The following is a 22721-nucleotide window of genomic DNA, read 5'->3' as shown; positions in this document are numbered from 1 at the left end:
AGGGGGAATGGGAGAGAGAGAAGCAGGCTTCCCGCTGAGCAGGGAGTCCGATGCGGGGCTCGATCCCAGGACCCTGGGAGCATGATAAGGCAAGGATTTTCTGTGACGGAGTTTGTAAGTACAGCCAGAGCAGTCATTCAGATGTTTGAAAAACTGTATTTGAAATAGGTTTACAAGGAGATAGACCTAGTTTTAGAAAATTTTATGCGAGGTGCAAGTTAAGTTTTCTACCCTGTTACAGATCATTTGATGAGAATTGATTTTGTTTGTTAATTTAAAAATTTTTTTTGAAAACCATCAGATCTACAGAAAAATTGTTAAGAATTTTACCATGTACTCTCATATACTCTTCACCTAGATTCACACATTGTTCATGCTTTACCGCATTGCTTTGTCATACAGTATATGTCTCTGTGTGTCATATGCTATATACCATAATAATATATAATTTCTTTTTTCCCTTTCCCTTTTTTTTTTTTGCTGGGCCCTTGAGAAAAGTTACGTGTATTTCTAAGAACAAGAGCATTGACCGGGGCGCCTGGGTGGCTCAGTTGGTTAAGTGACTGCCTTCGGCTCAGGTCATGATCCTAGAGTCCCGGGATCGAGTCCCACATCGGGCTCCCTGCTCAGCGGGGGGTCTGCTTCCCCCTCTGCCCTCTTCCCTCTCGTGCTCTCTGTCTCTCATTCTCTCTCTCTCAAATAAATAAATAAAATCTTTAAAAAAAAAAAAAAAGAGCATTGACCAAAGTGTAATTGTATCGAATTCAGGAAGTTTAACATTAGTGTACAGTTACTAGTATGCCTAGTACACATTCATTACCAAGTGTTACCGAGTATATAGTCAGTACCAAATGTTACCAATTGTTTCAATTCTGTTCTTTATAGCAACTTCTTTTTTCAGATTTTATTTATTTATTTAATTTTATTTATTTATTTATTTTTTTAAGATTTTATTTATTTATTTGACAGAGAGAGAGATAGCGAGAGCAGGAACACAAGCAGGGGGAGTGGGAGAGCGAGAAGCAGGCTTCCTGCCGAGCAGGGAGCCCGATGTGGGACTTGATCCCAGGACCCTGGGATCACAACCCGAGCCGAAGGCAGACGCTTAACGACTGAGCCACCCAGGCGCCCTTTATTTATTTATTTTAGATTGTATTTTTAAGTAATCTCTACACCCAGTGTGGGGCTTGAACCAAAAACCCTGAGATCAAGAGTTGCATGCTCTGCCAACTAAGCCAGTCAGGTTCCCTTATAGAAAACTTCTTAGAAGTCTATGATGGGGGCGCCTGGGTGACTCAGTCAGTTAAGCGACCCACTCTTAACTTCAGCTCAGGTCATGATCTTCGGGTCTTGAGATCAGGCCCTGCATCAGGCTTCACACTCAGCGTGGAGTCGGCTTGAGATTCTCTCTCCCTCTGCCCCTCCCCGCCTTGTGCAGGCTTGTGCTCACTAGCGCTTTCTCTCTCTCAAATAAATAAATAAAAATCTTTGGGCGCCTGGGTGGCTCAGTTGGTTAAGCGACTGCCTTCGGCTCAGGTCATGATCCTGGAGTCCCGGGATCGAGTCCCGCATCGGGCTCCCTGCTCGGCAGGGAGTCTGCTTCTCCCTCTGACCCTCCTCCCTGTCGTGCTCTCTGTCTCTCATTCTCTCTCTCTCAAATAAATAAATAAAATCTTTAAAAAAAAAAATCTTTAAAAGTCCATGATCGGGGCGCCTGGGTGGCTCAGTCGTTAAGCGTCTGCCTTTGGCTCAGGTCGTGGTCCCAGGGTCCTGGGATTGAGCCCCACATCGGGCTCCCTGCTCGGCAGGAAGCCTGCTTCTTCTCCCTCTCCCACTCCTCCTGCTTGTGTTCCCTCTCTTGCTATGTCTCTGTCTGTCAAATAAATAAATAAAATCTTTAAGAAAAATGAAATAAAAGTCCATGCTCAAGCATTGCATTTAGTTGTCATACCTCTTTAATTGCCTTTATTCTAAAACAATTTTTCAGCCTTTTTTGGGGGGGGCTCTTTCATAAGATTGACATTATTGAACACTACAAGCCAATTATTTTGTAAAATGCCCCCTTTTTTTTTTTAAAGATTTTATTTATTTATTTGAGAGAGAACAGAGGGAGAGGGAGAAGCAGACTCCCTGCTGAGCAGGGAACTCGATGTGGGGCTTGATTCCAGGACCCTGAGATCATGACCTGAGCCGAAGGCAGACACTTAACTGGCTGAGCCACCCAGGTGCCCCTAAAATGCCCTGTCTTTTAATTTAACCTCATCTAATTGCTTCCTCCTGGTTGGATTCAGTTACACTGTTTTAGGAGGAAAGCTACATAAGTGATACGTCCGTCTTACTACATCACATCAAGAGGAATGTAATGTCAATTTTTAAATTATTGGTATGTTTCTTTTCATTATTTTGTTAAGATTGGATCTACCAGACTTCTCTGTAAGTAATAGTAATCTGCGGGAAGATTGTGTAAATATCCCATTTGCCAGCAAACTGTCACACAGTGGTTATCATCTACTGGTGATTTTTTCCCCCACTGGTGGTATTTATAATTTTGTTATTCCTTATACACTTAATACTTGACTACTGTGAAGAAGTATTAATCTGGGGCACCTGGGTGGCTCAGTCATTAAGCGTCTGCCTTCAGCTCAGGTCATGATCCCAGGGTCCTGGGATCGAGTTCCGCATCTGGCTCCCTGCCCAGGGGGAAGCCTGCTTCTCCCTCTCCCACTCCCTGTGCTTGTGTTCGTGCTCTCGCTATGTCTCTCTCTGTCAAATAAATAAATAAAATCTTTAAAAAAAACAAGAACAAAACATCTAATTCACCTCATTAAAAAAAAAAAGAACTATTAATCTTCCCCCATTTGTTGTACATCTGCCTCTGAAACCAGTGTTGGGGAAAATGTGAAAATCCTTGCTGTAGAAAAAATGGCAAGAAAAGATTGTCTCTGCTCTTCCATTGTTAGCTGGAAAAGTAAATATAAAATTGTGAGTTTTAATTTCAGTGCTCCCCAGACCTCATATTCGTGCATGATAAACATGAGTTTAAAAGTGTATTATGGAGGGGCACCTGGGTAGCTCAGTCGGTTGAGCATCTGACTCTTGATTTTGGCTCAGGTCATAAACTCAGGGTCATGAGATTGAGCCCCAGTCGTTTCTGGGCTGGGCATGGAGCCTGCTTAAGATTCTCTCTTCCTCTCCCTCTGCCCCTCCCCCACCCTCCTCTCTTTCCGGTGCATGTGCACTTTCTCTCTCTTAAAAGAAATCTAAAAGTGGTTGATAGGTACAGCGTTAAATTCTTATCAATCTTGAAAATAACGTTTGTGCTGAGCATCTGTCAGTAATTTTTTTAATTGTAGGCAAAATATCCTATAATCTCTTTAATAGTTTTTGAGGTTACTATTTTGTACTTTGCATGAATAGAAATAAGCATTATATAAATATGAAAGCAGTATTGTTAATATGCCAGGAGTTGTTACTCAAAACAACTGAATTTGGTTAATAATATCCTAAAATAAATCATGGAAGTGTTAACTTTTCAATATTAGATTAGTTCCATATATAAATTGCTTTTCAAAAAACCTAAAGTTTTCAAGAGAATTAGGAGACAAGCCACAGACTGGAAGAAAATATTTGCAAAAAACACACATCTGATGAAAGACTTATCCAAAATATACAGAGAACTCTTAAAACACACAACCCCATTAAAAAATGGACCAAAGACCTTAACAGACACCTCACCAAAGATACACAGATGGCAAAGAATCATATGAAAAGATACTTAGCATCATATGTAATCAGTGAAATGAGATATACATACAAGGTTATTACAGTATAATTGGCTATATTCCCTATGCTGTACTTTTCATTCCTGTGACTTACTTATTTTATAGCTGGAAGTCTGTCCCTCTTAATCCCCTTCACCTATTTCACCCATCCCCCTACCCAAAACTCAACATGCTCTTACCATATGTCCCAGCAATCACACTCCTTGGTATTTACTAAAGGAATTGAAAACTTGTCCCCAGCAGGACAAGGGTTCTTGGAGGCTTCTTTGGGGGAAATTCAGTGTCCTCAGAGGGCAAAACCTCTATGTACTGACACTCGAGGTTTCTTTCAGTTGAAAAAGTTTGGAGGGGGTGTGTAGTTTGACCCTCTGAGCCCCACCAATTTACCAGCCTCACTTATATACCCTGAGTTTCTGCTGTCTTTTTGATGCCTCATGCTCAAATGTGAATGGGACAGCCAAGGGATTGCCAATCATTTGATGAAAGCCTCCAACATCGCCGCCAGTGTTTTTCAAGCCAAGCGAAGAAGGAGGCTCCAGAGATGGGAGTGGGAGTGTGTATTGTATAGATGGAGATTTCTATGATTTGTCCTGCATAACTGACCACCCCAACCTGCACATGCACAGACAGGGTAAAGAGTGTTGTTTGTGAGACTTGTGCTGGATAAGTGACCAGGGGAGCCTGATTAGTTGACATTAGCTGGCCTCCAGGTCAGAATTGGCCCTTCTGGTCTGGACGCTATAAATTTTGCCTCACATCCCTTCCTGCTCCAGGTTGGGCTGGTCCCCCAGAACGGAATCAGGAGGGGAGGCAAGCGCATAGGGCCCAGGCTCCTTGAAGATGTTAAGACATGGTAACAGGAATTCAGCTCGCTCCAAACTGCACGTAGGCGAGCAAGTGTTTAACTTCAAATCCTGTCATTTGCCCTATGAATACGGCCCTTAGGGGATTTTCAGCTGGAAGTCTCACCTGAGGGGAGGACGCTCCGCCCATGCCTCTCAATTGGGACTCCAGCCTGACTGTCTCCACGGGGCTTCCGCTAATGAGGTTGGATGTTGTAAGTACCTGATTTGATATAACTGCCTTATTCTCCTTTACTGCTTACTATTGCCCACACCTGTGCAAATTTCCCTTTTCTTCCTTCTGTTTCTGTTAGATTTTTTTTTTTTTAAAGATTTTATTTATTTGACAGAGAGAGACAGCGAGAGAGGGAACACACTCAGGGGGAGTGGGAGAGGGAGAAGCAGGCCTCCCGCGGAGCAGGGAGCCCGACGCGGGGCTCGATCCCAGGACCCCCGGGATCATGACCTGAGCCGAAGGCAGACGCTCAACAACTGAGCCACCCAGGCGCCCCCTGTTAGATTTTTTTTTAAGATTTTATTTATTTGAAAGAGCGAGCATAAGTGGGAGGCAGAGGGAGAAACCGACTCCCTGCTGAGCAGAGAGCCCCACGTGGGGCTCGATCCCAGGACCCTGAGATCATGACCTGAGCTGAAGGCAGATGCTTAACTGACTGAACCACCCAGGTGCCCCTCTGTTAGATTTTTATAATATCAATAAAGTGGTTTGTTTCCCCTTCGAAACTGGAGTACTGCTGCCGTGAATCTTTTTTCTTCAGAACAGAGTGCCTCATATAGACCTGATCATTGAAGTCCAGCATGTTTTTTGATTCATTGTTTCCAAAAATTTAATGTCTGGTCATCTAACATTAGGAAGGGCAGTGTTGCCCTGAGTGGGGTTATGAAAGGGATGTAGGGCTCAGAGTGGGGTCTGCTTCTTCTGTGGACTTTTATAAAATAATCTTCCTGTTTCAGCCCCATCTGCCATTCAACTTTTAAGAGATCTGGTAACTCTCATTCCTTAGCCTCTCGGGTTCTTTGGTTCAGATGAGCTTGCTTTTGTTTAAGGTTTTCTCATGGCTGGCTGGGATATGGATCAGCTCTGCTCTGCTCAGTCAATTATCTGATCATCTCTGCTCTGCTCTTCTCAATTATCTGTTCCTTCTGTTTTCTGTCTTCCAGAACTGTGATGCTGTTATCTCCATGCCCATTCTTCTGGTCACTCTGTGTATGCTTTTTAAGCCCTCCCCCCGCCCCCACCATTTTTTGTTTTAATGATATTTTAGGAGTGAGCAGAAATAAACATAAGCCTGAAATCCTTTATACTTAACCTTCATTTTTCCCCCCAATATTTTGTTGATATCTTTCATTTGTTATTTCTTTTTCTGACTTTTTTAAATTTTTCTTTAAGATTTTATTTATTTGAGGGACGCCTAGGTGGCCCAGTCGGTTAAGCATCTGCCTTCGGCTCAGGTCATGATTCCAGGGTCCTGGGATAGAGTCCCGCATGGGGGGGGGGGGTCCCTGCTCAGCAGGGAGCCTGCTTCTCCTTCTCTGCCTGCCGCTCTCCCTGCTTGTGTTATCTATCTCTCTGTGTGTCAAATAAATAAATAAAATCTTGAAAAAAAAAGATTTTATTTATTTGAGAGAGAGAGCAGAAGCAGGAGAAGTGCAGAAAGAGAGCAGAAGCAGAGGGAGAGAGAGAAGCAGACTCCCTGCTGAGCAGGGAGCCCAACTCGCGGCTCAGTCCCAGGCCCCTGGGATCATGACCTGAGCCGAAAGCAGATGTTTAACCAACTGAGCCACGGAGGTGCCCCCTTTTCTGCCTTTATTTGTAACCTTTATATTTCTGTGCTTTTTAAGTGAAAATTAACATTTCAGTATGAAAGTAAGTCAAAGATCCAGAGAACCTGCCTATCCAGTTAAGTCTGCTTTTCCCTTAGTTGATTATATATTTTGCACTGGAGCAGTGATGTAGAATCTTCTATCTAGTATTTGGATGTCGATGATCATCTACATCCATTACATAACAACGGGAGAATTTATTTAATGGCATGTTCTCTCTTGTTGCGTTAAAATATAAATAACATAAAATTTACCACGTTAACCATTTTTAAGTGTATAGTTCAGTGGTATTACATTGTTATGCAGCTATCCCCACCACCCATCCCCATAACTTTTTCATCTTGTAAAACTGAAACTCTAGTGTTGAACACTAACTCCTTCTCTTCCCCCAGCTCCTGACAACCACTATATTACTTTATGGCAATGATTTGACCACTCTTAAGTACCTCATATAAATGGTATCATACAGCATTTGTCCTTTTGTGACTATTTCACTTAGCTAATGAGTTCATCCATGTTGTAGCATGTGTCAGAATTTCCTTCCTTTTTAAGGCTGAGTCATATTCCTCTGTGTGTGTGTGTGTGTGTGTATACACGTTTTGCTTATTTATTATATTTTCGATACTTGTTTAAAAATAGTTTAGTATGGTATAAATCTCTACACGTTCTAAACACTTTGGGAACCTTAAAGAGTTATTTGTTGTTAGGAATTTCTGTTAATGAAAGTGATGGAGGCAACTGGGTGGCTCAATGAGTTAAGCGTCCGACTCTTGATTTTGGCTCAGGTTATAATCTCAGGGTCGTGAGATCAAGCCCCATGGCAGGCTCCTCGGTGGGCATGGAGCCTGCTTAAGATTCTCTCCCTCTCCCTCCACTCTCTAAAAAAAAAAGGAAAACGATGTGCAGAGAATGTTGTTGACATGAAATTGCTATTCAGAGCCCACTAAAAAATTTTTGTTATTTGTTAAATGTTGTAAGTCTTGAAGAAAGGCCTTAATTGAGGTTATTTCTCAGGAGGAAAAGCTCTAAGTGGTGAGTCTGGGGAAAACAGGTGTTGATGAAGGGCGCCTGGGTGGCTCAGTCGGTAAGCGTCTGCCTTCAGCTCAGGTCATGATCCCAGGGTTCTGGGATCCCCACTCCCCCTGCTTGTGTTCCCTCTCTCGCTGTCTCTCTCTGTCAAATAAATAAATAAAAATCTTAAAAAAAAAAAAACAAAACAGGTGTTGAGGGGGCAGCAGTCTTTGGGGGAGGATTACGATTTGTAACTATATTTTTGACCTAGTTAAGCCATTTTATAAAAGGTAACACTTGATAAATATAATCAAATATATGTTGGTGGGAACCACATAGAATTTTTTGTAAATCTGAAATTATACATAGTAATTAGGTTATGTCCCTAGGGCAAAAATTTAATAAAGAAGGTGGTAAGTAGTTCTGATTAATGTACATATTCAGCATATGATCAGGAGAGGGATAAGAAATTTAAAAGTTTGCAGAAGAATTTGCAACATAATTGAGACACTATAATGCTAAGAGGTAAAATGGCCTTGACTTGAACTAAGTGATAACCCAAAGCCCTACTTTGGCGCAATCCTCTAGCAGCTGTTGCACTGCCTTACAACCCACCCTATCAGGGCGTCTGCACCCTTAATGTAAACAGGCTTTTTTTTTTTTTATTTTTTATTTTTTTAAAGATTTTATTTATTTATTTGAGAGACAGAATGAGATAGAGAGAGCATGAGAGGGGGGAGGGTCAGAGGGAGAAGCAGACTCCCTGCTGAGCAGGGAGCCCGATGCGGGACTCGATCCCGGGACTCCAGGATCATGACCTGAGCCGAAGGCAGTCGCTTAACCAACTGAGCCACCCAGGCGCCCCGTAAACAGGCTTTTAGTCAATTAAAATGTGTTGGTGACAGTGACTAATGTGGGCCATGTTCTGCAGTGTCTAAAGAAAAGAAAGCCAAATGAATACATTGTCAGGTAAGAAGCCTCTCTAGGTGTTGTTTTTTTTTTTTTTTGGAGAGGGCATTGGGGGGCAGGGGCAGAGTGAGAGGGAGAATCCCAAGCAGGCTCCGCACCCAGTGTGGCTTGATCCCGGGACCCTGAGATATAAAGAATTGGACGCTTAACCAACTGAGCCACCCAGGCACCCCTCTCTAGACTCTTGTTGGAATTCCAGTTTGCTTGCCCCTGAGGTAGAGAAAGATATATGAACCTCATAGTGGGATGATAACTACTTAACCAACTGAAATAATTTTACTTTCACAAAGTGGCCGCCTTTTAGGAAGGGCAGTTTGTTGATCACTTGATGCTTCTCTTTCCGTCTACTTAGCAGTTTTATTTTTCAAATAATAAATCGGATTTATGGTATATTAACTGTCTCTTGTAATTGAAGTTGTCCTCAAAACCTTGATTGAACTAATAAAATTAGTTTTTTGAGTATGTACATCCAAGGACTAGATACTGGTTCTGGATCACCATTTATTTGGTAATTTCAGTGACCAAGATCTTTCTTAAAAGTGCCAGCAGGCCTCTGATTACCTTTTCAAAGTCATTTTAACCTATTTCCCCTAATGACTTTGCATGGGGAATCTTGAAGGTCAGATTTAGGAGTTTGTCAAAATTTCTGGAGCATAGGAGCAATATAATGATACAATGCTTTACTTACATTAGTCTTTCAGCATTGTGCCTAAGATTTACAGTGTAACCTAGAAGAAGGTGTTGAGGAAAACTTTTCCTATACATTCTTAGGCTTAGTACTTGGGGGCCTGAAATTTAAACTGACACAAGATTAGCAACCATAGGAGTACTCAGTGGTGAATAACCCACGTGGTTAGAATTTGGACTTATATGCCTAATTTAGCAAGAGAAAGGGGCCTAGGAGAAAAGGCTTCCTCCTCCCCACCCCCAACTTTTACAAACTGTTTATTTTTCATCAACCTTATTTCCATTTTTTTTTTTTAAAGATTTTTTATTTATTTATTCGACAGAGAGAGAGATAGCGAGAGCAGGAACCCAAGCAGGGGGAGTGGGAGAGGGAGAAGCAGGCTTCCCGCCGAGCAGGGAGCCCGACGCGGGACTCGATCCCAGGACCCTGGGATCATGACCTGAGCCGAAGGCAGACGCTTAACGACTGAGCCACCCAGGCGCCCCAACCTTATTTCCATTTTGTTTGCCTTTGTGAAAGAGCAGCTTAAGACCACTCAGTGGTTGTTGCTACCCATTCAGTGGCCTGAGCAGTGGGAGCTGCAGATCAGTCTTCAGTGGCTGACTGGGCCCTCCAGTCTTCAGTAGGGAACTGCTGAATAGGCACAGAGGGCACTCCTTCAGACCAGTCTGCGACTTCAGGATGAATAGCAGTGAACTCAGGAGCTGGAGCCGTCCATTCACCCTGACATTCCTCCTTAGTCACAGCCGAGAAAAGACTTTAAAAAAAAAAAAAAATTGTATGTATGTATTTATTTATTGTACTCTCTACCCAACATGGGGCTCGAACTCACGATCACAATACCAAGAGTTGCACGCCGCTCCCACTAAGCTAGCCAGGTGCCCTGGAGAAAAGACTTTTATAGGAAGAACAAATCAGTTTCTTTAGAAAAGACAAATGAGTCTTTAGGAGAACAAATGGGAGATAAGAAAGTTTGTGATAAATTTGTTTAGGTAGGTGCAAGTGGTCTTTCCATCTTCCTGACCTTGAAACTCCCCCAGAGCAGGGACTTGTGATCTCTTGGGAGTAGATGCCAACCTGAAATGGGAATTTATGGCTGTCCTCATTTTTCAGAAGTTCCTGCTTTTAGTCAGATAAGGGAAGCCCAAGAAGGTTTCTTTCTACATCTGTTGAATCTCAAATGTCCTCAGCTTAAAATAATCTTTATGCCAGAGTGGCTTATTTTGGGATGGCATATCCTGATCTTCAAATGTAGAGTAACTAACCAAGTGAGTCTCTTCCAGATAAGAAATGAGACCTGGATTAAGGTGGTTCTTTGGAAATGAAAATGTAGCACATATAAAAGGATTTTGTATAAGCAGGAACTTGAAGGATTTAGTAACCGGCTAGTATTAGTAAAGGGCAGAAAAAGGGAAGAATTATAGATCTCTTTTTAATGTTTGTTCCAAATTTCCCTTTAAAGTCCTTGAAGCACTCAAAGAAGGCGTTTCGCAAAAAGCTAAGGCATAGGGTAAACTTTATATAACATTTATATTGTAAAGAATGAATTAACTGCTTGATAGGTGAAAGGGAACAAAAAGCTCTGATGCCTGTAGATAACTTCTTCCCCAGTGGAGATCTCACCCCGTTTGGCTCAATAACTAACTCTAGTTACATAATCCTTTTAGTGCTTACCGAGGTACAAAAAGTCACAAGAGTCATTGTGCTATTATGTTTGCATTGGTAGATGTTCTGGTGTTGGGAACACAATTCCCCACTTCAGTATAAAATAAGGGCAGTACAGCCCTCCAGCACTATTCTTATCTCCGATCTGTTGCTGTGGTTGCTTTAGGGCCTTGAGCGGTTTAACCCTTTAAAAGGCTTTTTATTTTTACCATAACATTTGTTTGTGTTTTCAACCAAAATTAGGAAGGTCAGAAGGTGGGTGTATGCTTCAAAAGAATGTCAAACATACACATGGTAGGCTCCAAAAGATAAGTCCTTTATAATTTGGATCACTTCAGGCTTTAACCTATCCTTGATCACCGTGGACTCTACTGTGCCATCTGAGTCCTGCAATAGCTGCTTCTTAGGTGTTTTATTTCTCCTTCATTGGTTTCTCCCCCCTCCCCCATAAATTTGCTCAGATAGTGCTATACCATAGAGAAAATCCTTTTCACAGCAGCTTGAGGTCTCTTGCTGTTTAAATTCTCAGAATCTAGCTGAAGCACCCCCCACTCTTAAGAAGTGATCCTCTCAAAGGTCATTACAACACGATGCCAAGTCCAGTGGCCTTTTTCTCACCTTGAAAACGAAGGAAACCAGAATGTGTCACCCCAGAATATGCCTCTTTGACATAAAAATTATTTTGATCTGAAGGCAATTAAGCAGCAAATACAGGAGAACCTTTCTTTACCTTCCACTTTTCCGCCTGAAGGTGAGATAAATTCTCCTTTTCCTAGAGACAGACTCTTAGCAGCTCAGAGAAGGCACTGGTGGAATCTGCAAACAAACCTTACCCCATTAGTTTCCTCCCATATATTTATCTTCCCCCAGTTTGCCACCCTTGAAAGCCTAAAACTGCTTTCGTTTGTCTTGTCATTTCTCTACAACTTTGTCATTCTTTGTTGAAGATCCCATATAAGCCATAGTTCTAAGCCACACTGTTGAATTATTTTTCTGTTGAGGTTTCTCTTGTGAGATGTGCACTGCAGGTGTTATAAACTGTTTTTCTCTTGTTAATCTTTTTGTTAAAGGGGCCCAGCTGAAAACCTGAGGGGGTATAGGTAAAGTTTTGCCTCCTCCACAAGAACTTTTATATTATTTGACCATCCCTTCAATCCTGAAACTTACTTCCTCTCAGTTTCAGTGATAACTGCTCAGAAATCTTTTTTCCTATTTCTCTGATAAGTTCTGGCATTTCTCTTTATGGTTCTTTTATGTCATTATTTTCTTGGGGCCTTTGTTATTTCCCTGTTATCTTCCATGGTGATTTCCTCTACTCCTATGTTTTTGTTTTTGTTTTGTTTTTAAGATTTTATTTATTTGATGGGCGCCTGGGTGGCTCAGTTGGTTAAGCTACTGCCTTCGGCTCAGGTCATGATCCTGGAGTCCCGGGATCGAGTCCCGCATCGGGCTCCCTGCTCAGCAGGGAGTCTGCTTCTCCCTCTGACCCTCCCCCTCTCCTGCTCTTTGTCTCTCATTCTCTCTCTCTCAAATAAATAAATAAAATCTTAAAAAAAAAAGATTTTATTTATTTGAGAGAGAGAAAGAGAGAGAAAGTACATGAGAGGGGGGAGGGTCAGAGGGAGAAGCCGACTCCCTGGGACTCCAGGATCATGACCTGAGCCGAAGGCAGTTGCTTAACCAACTGAGCCACCCAGGTGCTCCTACTGCTATGGTTTTTAAACTGTTCCTTCTTTTTGGAGAATATCTACTTCTCTCCAACTTTAACCTCAGTCTTAACCTTTCCATTAGTTATAAATTGGATATTTTCAGATTGATCTTTTGGTGTTTTTTTTTTTTTTAAATGTTTTATTTATTTATTCATGAGAGTCAGAGAGAGAGAGAGAGGCAGAGGCAGAGGGAGAAGCAGGCTCCCCGCCTAGCAGGGAGCCCGATGCGGCACTCGATCCCAGGACCCCAGGATCATGACCTGAGCTGAAGGCAGAAGCTTAACCATCTGAGCCACCCAGGCGCCCCTGATCTTCTGGTGTTTCTTTTTTTTTTTTTTTAAAGATTTTATTTATTTGAGACAGAATGAGAGAGAGAGAGAGCACATGAGAGGGGGGAGGGTCAGAGGGAGAAGCAGGCTCCTTGCTGAGCAGGGAGCCCGATGCGGGACTCAATCCAGGGACTCCAGGATCATGACCTGAGCCGAAGGCAGTCGCTCAACCAACTGAGCCACCCAGGCGCCCAATCTTCTGGTGTTTCTAATTCAACCTATTAAATAACCTGAACTGATTGTAAAAAAATAATGAACCTTGATTCCAAATGTCTACCACAAGAAAAATTAATTTATGATGGATCACAAATATAAACATGAGAGGTAAACAATAACATTTTTAGAAAAAAATGTAGATTTTCATGACTTTGAGATCAGCAAAAAAATTTTCAACAGAGCACAAAGAAGTGCTAAAAAAAAAGTTGAGAAATTTGACTTATTAAAATTAAGAACCTCTGTTAATCAAAAGACTCCATAAGAGGATACTACTACTCAGCAATAGATAGAAATGAACTATGAACATAGGACACAACATGGATGAATCTCAAACTAATTATACTAAGTGAAAGAAGCCAAAGAGTACATACTGTCTGATTTCATTTATATAAAACTGTAGACACTGCAGATAGGCATTTATAGGGATAGCACAGCAGTGGTTGCCCAGGAATGGGGTGTTAAGGAGGTGCTGGAAGGACGGATTACAAAGGAATATGAGGAAACTCAGGGATAGGTATGTTCACTATTTTGTGGTAATGGTTTTACAGTTACAAATAGGTGTCAAAACTTACTATGTCTTGGGGCAATTGTGTGGCTCAATTGGTTAAGCGTCCAACTCTTGATTTCAGCTCAGGTCATGATCTTAGGGTTGTGGGACTGAGCTCTGTTGGGCTCCAACCTCAGCACGGAGTTTGCTTGTCCCTCTCCCTCTGCTCCACCCCCCCCCCCCCAAGCTCATGCTCTCTCTCTCTCTCTCAGATAATTAAATAAAATCTTAAAAAAACACAACCACCTTACCATGTCTTACACTTCCAGTATATTTTTTATTGTCAGTTATACCTCAGTAAGGCTGTTTTTAATGTGGAAATAAAGACCACAAAATGAGAATGGGTGAAGGCCATTTAATCAGAGCTTGTCATAGCCCGGGAGTTAGCTGCCATCCCTTGCATTGGCAAAGACTCAGAGGCAGGTAGACCAGTGGGAAGCTTTATAGTGGAAGAAAGGGAAAACTTTCAGATATGTCCTGATACGGCGTTATTGGCATGGGAAAGCTATAGGCAGCCTAACTACAAGTGGGGGTATCCTATGTAGTAGTTGTTTAGGGATATATATTTGGTTTTTCTGTGGTTGGTCCTAAGTTGGAAGCAGGGACAAAAATTAGGGGAACTGTCAGTTATTACTCAAGTCTTGACTTTGGGGTCAATTTTTACAGGGGTTATTGTTTGGCTTCCTGGACTAGTTAGTTGGCTAGACATAGTCTGACTTCCTTGACTGGTTACTGTAGATAGTATGTTGGCTTCTTGGGCTAGATAATGGAGATTTTTTTTTTTTTTAAAGATTTTATTTATTTAATTGACAGAGAGAGACAGCTAGAGAGGGAACACAAGCAGGGGGAGTGGGAGAGGGAGAAGCAGGCTTCCCGCGGAGCAGGGAGCCCAATGCGGGGCTCGATCCCAGGACCCTGGGATCATGACCCGAGCCGAAGGCAGTCGCTTAACCAACTGAGCCACCCAGGCGCCCCAATAATGGAGATTTAGTTTGGCTTCCTTCCTGGGCTGGTTCCTGCAGGTTGTGGGTCAGAGCTCTATTTTTATATAGTAGTCTGGCCTTTGTCCATTGTATATTCAGACTCTCATGAAAAGAAACAGATGCCATAAGAAAGGCAAGACACAAACTGGGAGAAGATATTTATAGTGCATATCCAACAAAGTACTTATATCCACTATATACGTTTTAGAAACTTCTACAATTCAGTAAAAAAGATAACCTAATTTTTTAAATGGGCGAAAGGCTTGAACTACTACTTCATTCATTAAAGAGGACTTCCAAATAGCTAGTAAGCATATGAAAAGGTGCTGATAGGGGAAATTCAGTGATCATTTAATCACTAATTTAATCACTAATCATTTAATACAGGTTAAATGAGATACTACCATACCCCTGCCAGGATGGCTAAAATTAAAGAATTAGTAGTACCAAGTAATGGTATAGCTGTGGAGCAACTGGAGCCCTCATACGCTGTTGATGGGAGTGTACATTGGTACAGATTCTGGAAGACTGTCCGTTGTCTATTAAAACTACGTATACTGGGGCACCTGGGTGGCTCAGTTGGTTAAGCGACTGCCTTCGGCTCAGGTCATGATCTCAGGGTCCTGGGATCGAGCCCCGCATCGGGCTCCCTGCTCGGCAGGAAGCCTGCTTCTTCCTTTCGCACTCCCCCTGCTTGTGTTCCCTCTCTCGCTGTCTCTCTCTGTGTCAAATAAATAAATAAAATCTTTAAAAAAAATTAAAAATAAAATAAATAAATAAATAAAACTACGTATACTTTGGACCAACATAACACTGCTGGGTTTACATCTGATGGCAAGGAATATTTATATCCACCAGAAGACTTGTGTAAAAATATAATAGCCAAAACCAGGAAACAACCTGCTTGGAATTTATAAATAGTTTGTGGTAGGGGTACCTGGATGGCTCAGTCGTTAAGCGTCTGCCTTCAGCTCAGGTCATGATCCCAGGGTCCTGGGATCGAGCCCTGCATCGGGCTCCCTGCTCCGCGGGAAGCATGCTTCTCCCTCTCCCACTCCCCCTGCTTGTGTTCCCTCTCTCGCTGTTTCTCTCTCTCTCTGTCAAATAAATAAAAATCTTAAAAAAAAAAAATAGTTGTGGTATATTCATAAAGTGGAGTGCTACATAGCAATGAAAAAGAATAAAGTGCCACATGCAGCATCATAAATGATTTTCACAGGCATGACTTGAAAAAAGGAAGCTACCCACAAAAGAGCTAATACTGTTTGATTCCATTTATATAAATGGAATGATTTGTCAAAATAGATAAAACTGATCTATGATGATAGAGGTCAGAATAATGGTTATTTTTTAGTGCGTTTACTGACTGAGGGGACACAAGGGAGCCCTCTAGATTATTGGAAATGTTCTGTAACTTGATCTGAATTGTGGTTATATGGTTGTATACAAACAAAATATCTTTTGAAATAGAAGTGAAAACAATAAGATATTTATTGATCTGTACACCCAAGATTTGTGCATTTCACTACATGTAAGTTATACCCCATTTTTATTTATTTTTATTTTTTATTTTTTTGTACTTTCAAGTTTTTATTTAAATTCCAGTTAGTTAACATATAGTGTAATATTAGCTACAGGAGTAGAATTTAGTGATTCATCACTTATATATAACACCCAGTGCTCATCACAAGTGCCTTCTTTAATACTCATCACCCATTTAGCCCATCCCCCATCTACGTCTCCTCCAGCAACCCTCAGTTCGTTCTCTATAGTTCTGTTTTATGGTTTGCCTTGGTCTTTTTTTCCCCCATGTTCATCTCTTTCATTTCTTAAATTCTTCATGAGTGAAATCGTATGGTATCTGGCTTTTTTGACTAACTTACTTCACTTAGCATAATACACCCTAGTTCCATCCACATCATTGCAAATGGCAAGATTTCATTCTTTTTTTTTTTTCCCCGTCAGAGAGAGAGAGCACAGCAGGGGTAGGGAGAGGGAGAAGCAGGTTCCCCCCTGAGCAAGGAGGTTGATGTGGGGCTCGATCCCAGGACCCTGTGATCATGACCTGAGCCGAGGCAGACACTTAACCACCTGAGCCACCCAAGTGTCCCACAAGATTTCCTTCTTTTTGATGGCTGAACAATATTCCGTGGTGTGTATGTGTGTATCACAATTTCTTTATCCATTAGGACATTTGGGCTCTTTCCATAATTTGGCTATTGTTGATAGTGCTGCTATAAACATTGGGGTGCATGTATCCCTTTGAATCAGTATTTTTGTATCCTTTGGGTAAACCCCTAGTAGTACAATTGCTGGATCATGGGGTAGTTCTATTTTTAACTTTTTGAGGAACCTCCATAGTGTTTTCAAGAGTGGCTGCAGCAATTTGCATTCCTACTAACAGTGTAAGAGTGTTCCCCCTTCTCCACATTCTCACCAACACCTGTTAGGTTTTTTGTGTTGTTGATGTTAGCCATTCTGACAGGTGTGAGGTAATACCTCATTGTAGGTTTGGTTTGTATTTCCTTGATGAGTGAAGTTGAGCAATTTTTCATTTGTCTGTTGGCCATCTGTATGTCTTCTTTGGAAAAATGTCTATTCATATCTTTTGCCCATTTCTTAACTGGATTATTTGTGTTTTGGGTGTTCAGTTTGATAAGTTCTTTATAGATTTTGGATACTAACCCTTTATCATATATGTCATTTGCAAATATCTTCTCCCATTCCTAGGTTGCCTTTTAATTTTGATTTTTTCCTTTGTTGTACAGATTTTTATCTTGAAGTCCCAGTAGTTCATTTTTGCTTTTGTTTCCCTTGCCTCGCCTCGCCTCGCCTCGCCTTACCTCGGGAGACGTAGCTAGTAAGAAGTTGCTACGGTTGATGTCAAAGAGGTTGCTGCCTGTGTTCTCTAGGATTTTGATGGTTTCCTGTTCACATTTAGGTCTTTCATCCATTTTGAATTTATTTTTGTGAGTGGTATTATATCTCAATTTTTAAAATTTCCTTTTTCAACTCTTCTATCTTTCCTTAAAACTAGCTTCCTGTTTATTGTTAACTGAAATCTTGTCAAACTTTTTGTAGTTGGTCCTTAAATCCCGTCAGCTCCTCCTTTAAAATATCTCCCATCCATACTGTTTCCAAACCATGACTGTACTAGAGTTTGAGCCTTGACCACAAGCCTGCATTATTGCCAAGGACTTAACTGGTCTCCCTGCTTTTCATACTCAAAACTGTTCTACAATATGCCAGCAAAGCTATCTTTCTAAAGCACCATTCAGATGATGCTAGCACTCTGATTGTGTTAATTCCTTTACTCAGAAGCCTTGAGGGAGCTCCCATTTCTGTTGTATTAGGTACAGATCAGGCTTGCATGCATTCAAGATTCTCATGATCTGGCCCCAACCAGCCATACTATTTCCCTATCCATACATAGTGCTTTAGAAAACTGGGATACTTAATAGTTCCAAATCCATTTTGTTCTCTGTTGCTGATACTCTTTGTTCATGTTCTTCTCTCCCTAAATGCTTTTTCTTCCTCATACCAGCCCTATCTGAAATCATTTCAGCCTGAGGGGCTATGATGTGCCCCATGAAATCCATGGGATATAATCTGAGTTAAACAGCCAAACATTTCTATATATGTGCATTTTTCTAGAGAAAGGGCTTGTCTTGTTATCAGATTCTCAAAAGGGGTCCATGAATCCCCCAAAGTTAAATTGATTTAGTGCTCTTCTGAAGGAATACAAATGATCTCATTTTATGTTTTTTTAAGATTTTATTTATTTATTTGAGAGAGAGCAAGAGCATGTGCCGGGGGTCGGGGGGCAGAGGGAGAAAAAAAAAATCCCAAGCAGACTCCCAGCTCTTGGCGGAGCCCAATACAGGGCTCAGTCTCACCACCCTGAGATCGTGACCTGAGCCAAAATCAAGAGTCGGACACTTAACCAACTGAGCCACCCAGGCACCCCTCATTTTATGTTTTAACAGAGTTTTTGTCTTGTTAAAACTTAGTCCTCACTATGGTGGGTAGTAGAAGTATTTTTAATAGATAAGTTATATTTAAAGCTTAAAGTTTCAGATGCAGGTAAAATGGCTTGTCCTCATCCATTATTTAGGTCCCTAGGTCTTTTCGTGTGTGTGTGTGTGTGTGTGTGTGTGTGTGTGTGTGTGTTCTGGAATTAAATTTTACAGCCTAGATTTCTCTTTGTGGTGAGCAATTTATTTTCCTCAAAAGATACTATCTTAATATTTTTCACTTTGGTATCTTAGGGGGAATTTTTTTTCCCTCCCACATGACCGTTTGCACAGCTAGACAATACCATCTCTGTATGCTTTGAATTTAAAAGATACTAGTCACATTTTTCAACACTTTTTTTTTTTTTTTTCTGTTTCAGATTCCTATAGGCAATGGAAACTGATCTCAATTCCCAGGACAGAAAGGACCTGGACAAGTTTATTAAATTTTTTGCCCTCAAGGTAATTTATCTATTCTCTTGAGCTCAGAACTGTTAGAAATAACTTCCGTGCTTCTCCCTTTTTGGAAACATAGAATAACAGCTTGCAGCTTGCCCATTTTAAGGGATACTTCTGTCTGTTGTAAACCAAACTGTGAAGTTTGGGGGCGGTACTGGGGGTGTAACTAAAAAGTAGCTTCCAATTTTCCACAGCTACTTGTTCAAAAAAAATTTTTTTTTTGCAAGGCTGTTTGCAGAAATGTCAAACTATTATGCCAGGTTATTGGCACAGTATGTTCCCTTGGGGTGGGAACAAAGATTGTGGACTGGAATGGACAGCATTTTGGGCATCTTCCCCAAAGCATCAACTAACTCTGAAATGTCTAACTTCCATTTATTGTTCCCTTCTGGGTAAATGAGAAATTAAAACTGAATTTTGAATACTTTAGAAGTTATATTTTCTTAAATATAAAAATCATTTCCACCTCTATCACTCCTCCTTCTCATGATTGCCATGTAAAAAACAATCCATGCAGTAGATTCTGGTTGTAAAATTAGTTGGGAGACTTTTGCCATATGGGCCAAGTGATATAAATAAGTGTGGAATCCTTGGTTTAAATCTACTATGATTACATAAGTGTACGGCAGTGAATATTTAAACCTACGGTTGGACTTGTCTTTATGGAAGTCAGAGCCACCATGTGCAAATTTCTTTCTGCCATGTGAGAATATTACAGATCCCAAGCCTTAAACTAAAATTTCTCTAATCAGTTGACATTATGCCCTCGGAAATATTTACAGTATTATTTTTGTCATGGTTTTTTTTTTATATGTTCTTGAATTTTAAAATCCTATCCTTTCCTAAAGTATTGTTATGATCATTGGCATCTTTTTAACCCTGCATTCAGAGAGTGTTAACCCTGATTGTGAGTCAAATCAATTTAAGACTGTTCATCTTTGATATTTTTTTGTTTGTTTTTTCCTTTTTTTAGACTGTCCAAGTGATTGTCCAGGCTCGACTTGGCGAGAAGATTTGTACTCGTTCATCTTCATCCCCAACTGGTTCAGATTGGGTAAAATTCCTGTTTTTTGTTAAGGCATGTTTGTCATAAGGAATCGTACATAGTGCAGTTGTAAAGAATACAATTTATAGGGGCGCCTGGGTGGCTCAGTTGGTTAAGCGACTGTCTTCGGCTCAGGTCATGATCCTGGAGTCCCTGGATCGAGTCCCGCATCGGGCTCCCTGCTAGGCGGGGAGCCTGCTTCTCCCTCTGACCCTCCCCCCTCTCATGTGCTCTCTCTCTCTCTCATTCTGTCTCAAATAAATAAATAAAATCTTTAAAAAAAAAAAAAAAGAATACAATTTATAGTATTCTAAATCATAACATTAATATATCTAATTCCATTTGATTCATTCACTTGGAAAGTATGTTCTTCATCGAATGTTCGTCCTAGGTTTGATTCTCATCTTTCTTCTGCAATAGGTGAAAAACTTAGTCTTTAGAAAAATACCTTGTTAACTAATCTTATTATATAATAAGTCATTAGCTCTTTCAGCCTGAGTTTTGGGGCTTTGAATCAGGATATCTTTTCTGGGCAAGGGAGAAATGAATGAATGTCCTTAATTACTCAAGGCAATGCCTGCATTAGCCAGCATAACCATCTCACTGCTTTAAGTTGCCGTAATGTTTCTTGTAAGTGTTTAACACAAAGTCCCTTTTGTTTTCTAGTTCAATTTAGCAATCAAAGACATCCCAGAGGTTACACATGAAGCAAAAAAGGCCCTGGCGGGACAGTTGCCTGCCGTTGGGAGATCGATGTGTGTGGAGATCTCACTCAAGACTTCTGAGGTAAGGCTATGGCCAGGATGGTGTCTTCATTTGGCACTCAAAGCTCTTCACACCCTGCTTCCAGCTCAGCCTCATTCCTGCCTCTTCCCTCTCTGAACGTAGCGCTCTCTGAGGAGGTCAGATTTTTGTACTTATCCTCCCAAACACTTGGAATAGGCTCTTTGTCCTCCTCATACATCAACTATATGTGAAATAGTTCTACTTATCCTTCAAGACTCATGTGCTCTTGAAAATTCACCCCCTTTCTCGGGGGAGAGGTAACTACCTTCTTTAGACTTACCATGTGCTTTGTTGACATTGTTTCTAAAATATAATTGATGTATTGTGATTTTTTTTTAGATGTGTTGTTACTTACCTTATTTCACATCAGGATCAAGGCATATATTGTTACTTGGGTGTTTATTAATTTATTTCCACTAGAAGATTGTGAAGCTGTGTGGTATAATAAAAGGCAGTTGGATTTTGGAGCTATACAGACCCAAGTTCAGATCCCAGCTGAGTGACTTTGGCCAAATTACTTAACCCCACCGCACCAACACCACCAAACTAACATGACACTTCATAGTCTTGAAGGGTTTTATATTTTCTCATTTAATCCTTATTTGTAAAGTGCCCAACATAACTTATACATGTTCCTGTTCATACTTTGCACTTTCATTCTTGAGGTCAGCAGTCATGCCACATCTTATTTATTTTTGTAGTTCTTTAAATTCTTTTTGAAATGAGGCAGGATATGAATAGATAATCATCTTCTGTGCCTGGTACATTGCCCGGGATGGCACATAGTATGTTCTTGATGAATTTTATTGAATGAATGATGTCAGTACTTATTCCATGGAAACCTTAGCACCCCAAAATACAAAACTTCCTATTCTTCTTTATTGTATTGCCAGTTTATACTATGAATTACTTTCCTTAGTGATCCATAGGGAGTCCTAAAGGAATCCCTAGAAGAACTCTTTCCTTTCCCAGGTGAGTCTGAGTATAAAATGTTCTGATTGTCCTAGACAGACTGCACCAACTTGTCTTGCATACTTCCTACTGTTCATCCTCCCTTGATTTGGGGGACCAGGGGAAATTAAAAATTTATCACGTCATTTAAAAATGACAGTATGATGGGGGCACCTGGGTGGCTCAGTTGGTTAAGCGACTGCCTTCAGTTCAGGTCGTGATCCTGGAGTCCCAGGATCAAGTCCCGCATCGGGCTCCCTGCTCAGCAGGGAGTCTGCTTCTCCCTCTGACCCTCCCCCCTCTCATGTGCTTTCTCTCTCTCAAATAAATAAAATCTTTTAAAAAAAATTTAAAAATTTAAAGAAATGACAGTATGATGAAAAAGATATATTAAAGATACATACTTAACTTTGATCTAGAACAAGTAAGTTCTGTATTCCACAAACTAACCCAAGTTTACACCAGAATCTAAAAGAATAGGCCTCTTCCAATTGATTGGTAATAAGGTTACTTGTGTTCAAAAGTATGACTACCCTTCTTACTAAGTGGCACATAGGAGTGTTACAGGGTTGAGGGATTTTGGCTTTAGTTTCTGTTTTTCTTTTCCACCCACTAGACTAAGTCTGTTCAGAGCACCAGAGAAAGACTGAACAGTTTGGCTAAAGACATTACACAACTAAAAAGATTTTTAAGTGAGGAGCTTGTTAAGGTATTCCTTAACAGTGGGTGTCACCTAAAAATATCCCCTCTAGAATTGGAGGGAAAGGCTCTCTCCATCTGAAGTATTGGCCTTTCTGAAGAGCAGTTTGGATATACATAGCAAAAGTCTTAGAAGCATAAGTACTGTTTAATCTAACAGTGCTAATCCTGGAAATTTGTCTTAA

The 22721-nt window shown here is 40.9% G+C and overlaps 1 protein-coding gene across 19 annotated transcripts in view; it reads left to right on the top strand.

Moving 5' to 3' along the window:
• ATG13 (autophagy related 13) overlaps positions 1-22721 on the top strand; it is a 54768-nt gene that overhangs the window by 9777 nt on the left and 22270 nt on the right. For 15 of the 19 annotated variants that reach the window (XM_081798193.1, XM_081798196.1, XM_081798191.1 and 12 more), the window contains 3 exons: positions 18977-19058; positions 20029-20109; positions 20767-20886. In XM_081798193.1, the coding sequence (XP_081654319.1) occupies positions 18990-19058; positions 20029-20109; positions 20767-20886 (270 nt within the window). In that variant the 5' untranslated portion in view covers positions 18977-18989. Of the gene's footprint in view, positions 1-17351; positions 17553-18976; positions 19059-20028; positions 20110-20766; positions 20887-22721 lie in introns of those variants that run through there. The other 4 variants (XM_081798197.1, XM_081798189.1, XM_081798190.1 and 1 more) reach the window with 2 other exon arrangements.

The sequence above is a fragment of the Leptonychotes weddellii genome, chromosome 11 (assembly GCF_054177405.1).
Source record: "Leptonychotes weddellii isolate Sample4059 chromosome 11, ASM5417740v2, whole genome shotgun sequence".
Lineage (NCBI taxonomy): Eukaryota > Metazoa > Chordata > Mammalia > Carnivora > Phocidae > Leptonychotes > Leptonychotes weddellii.
This window is presented reverse-complemented; position numbering and strand designations above follow the sequence as displayed.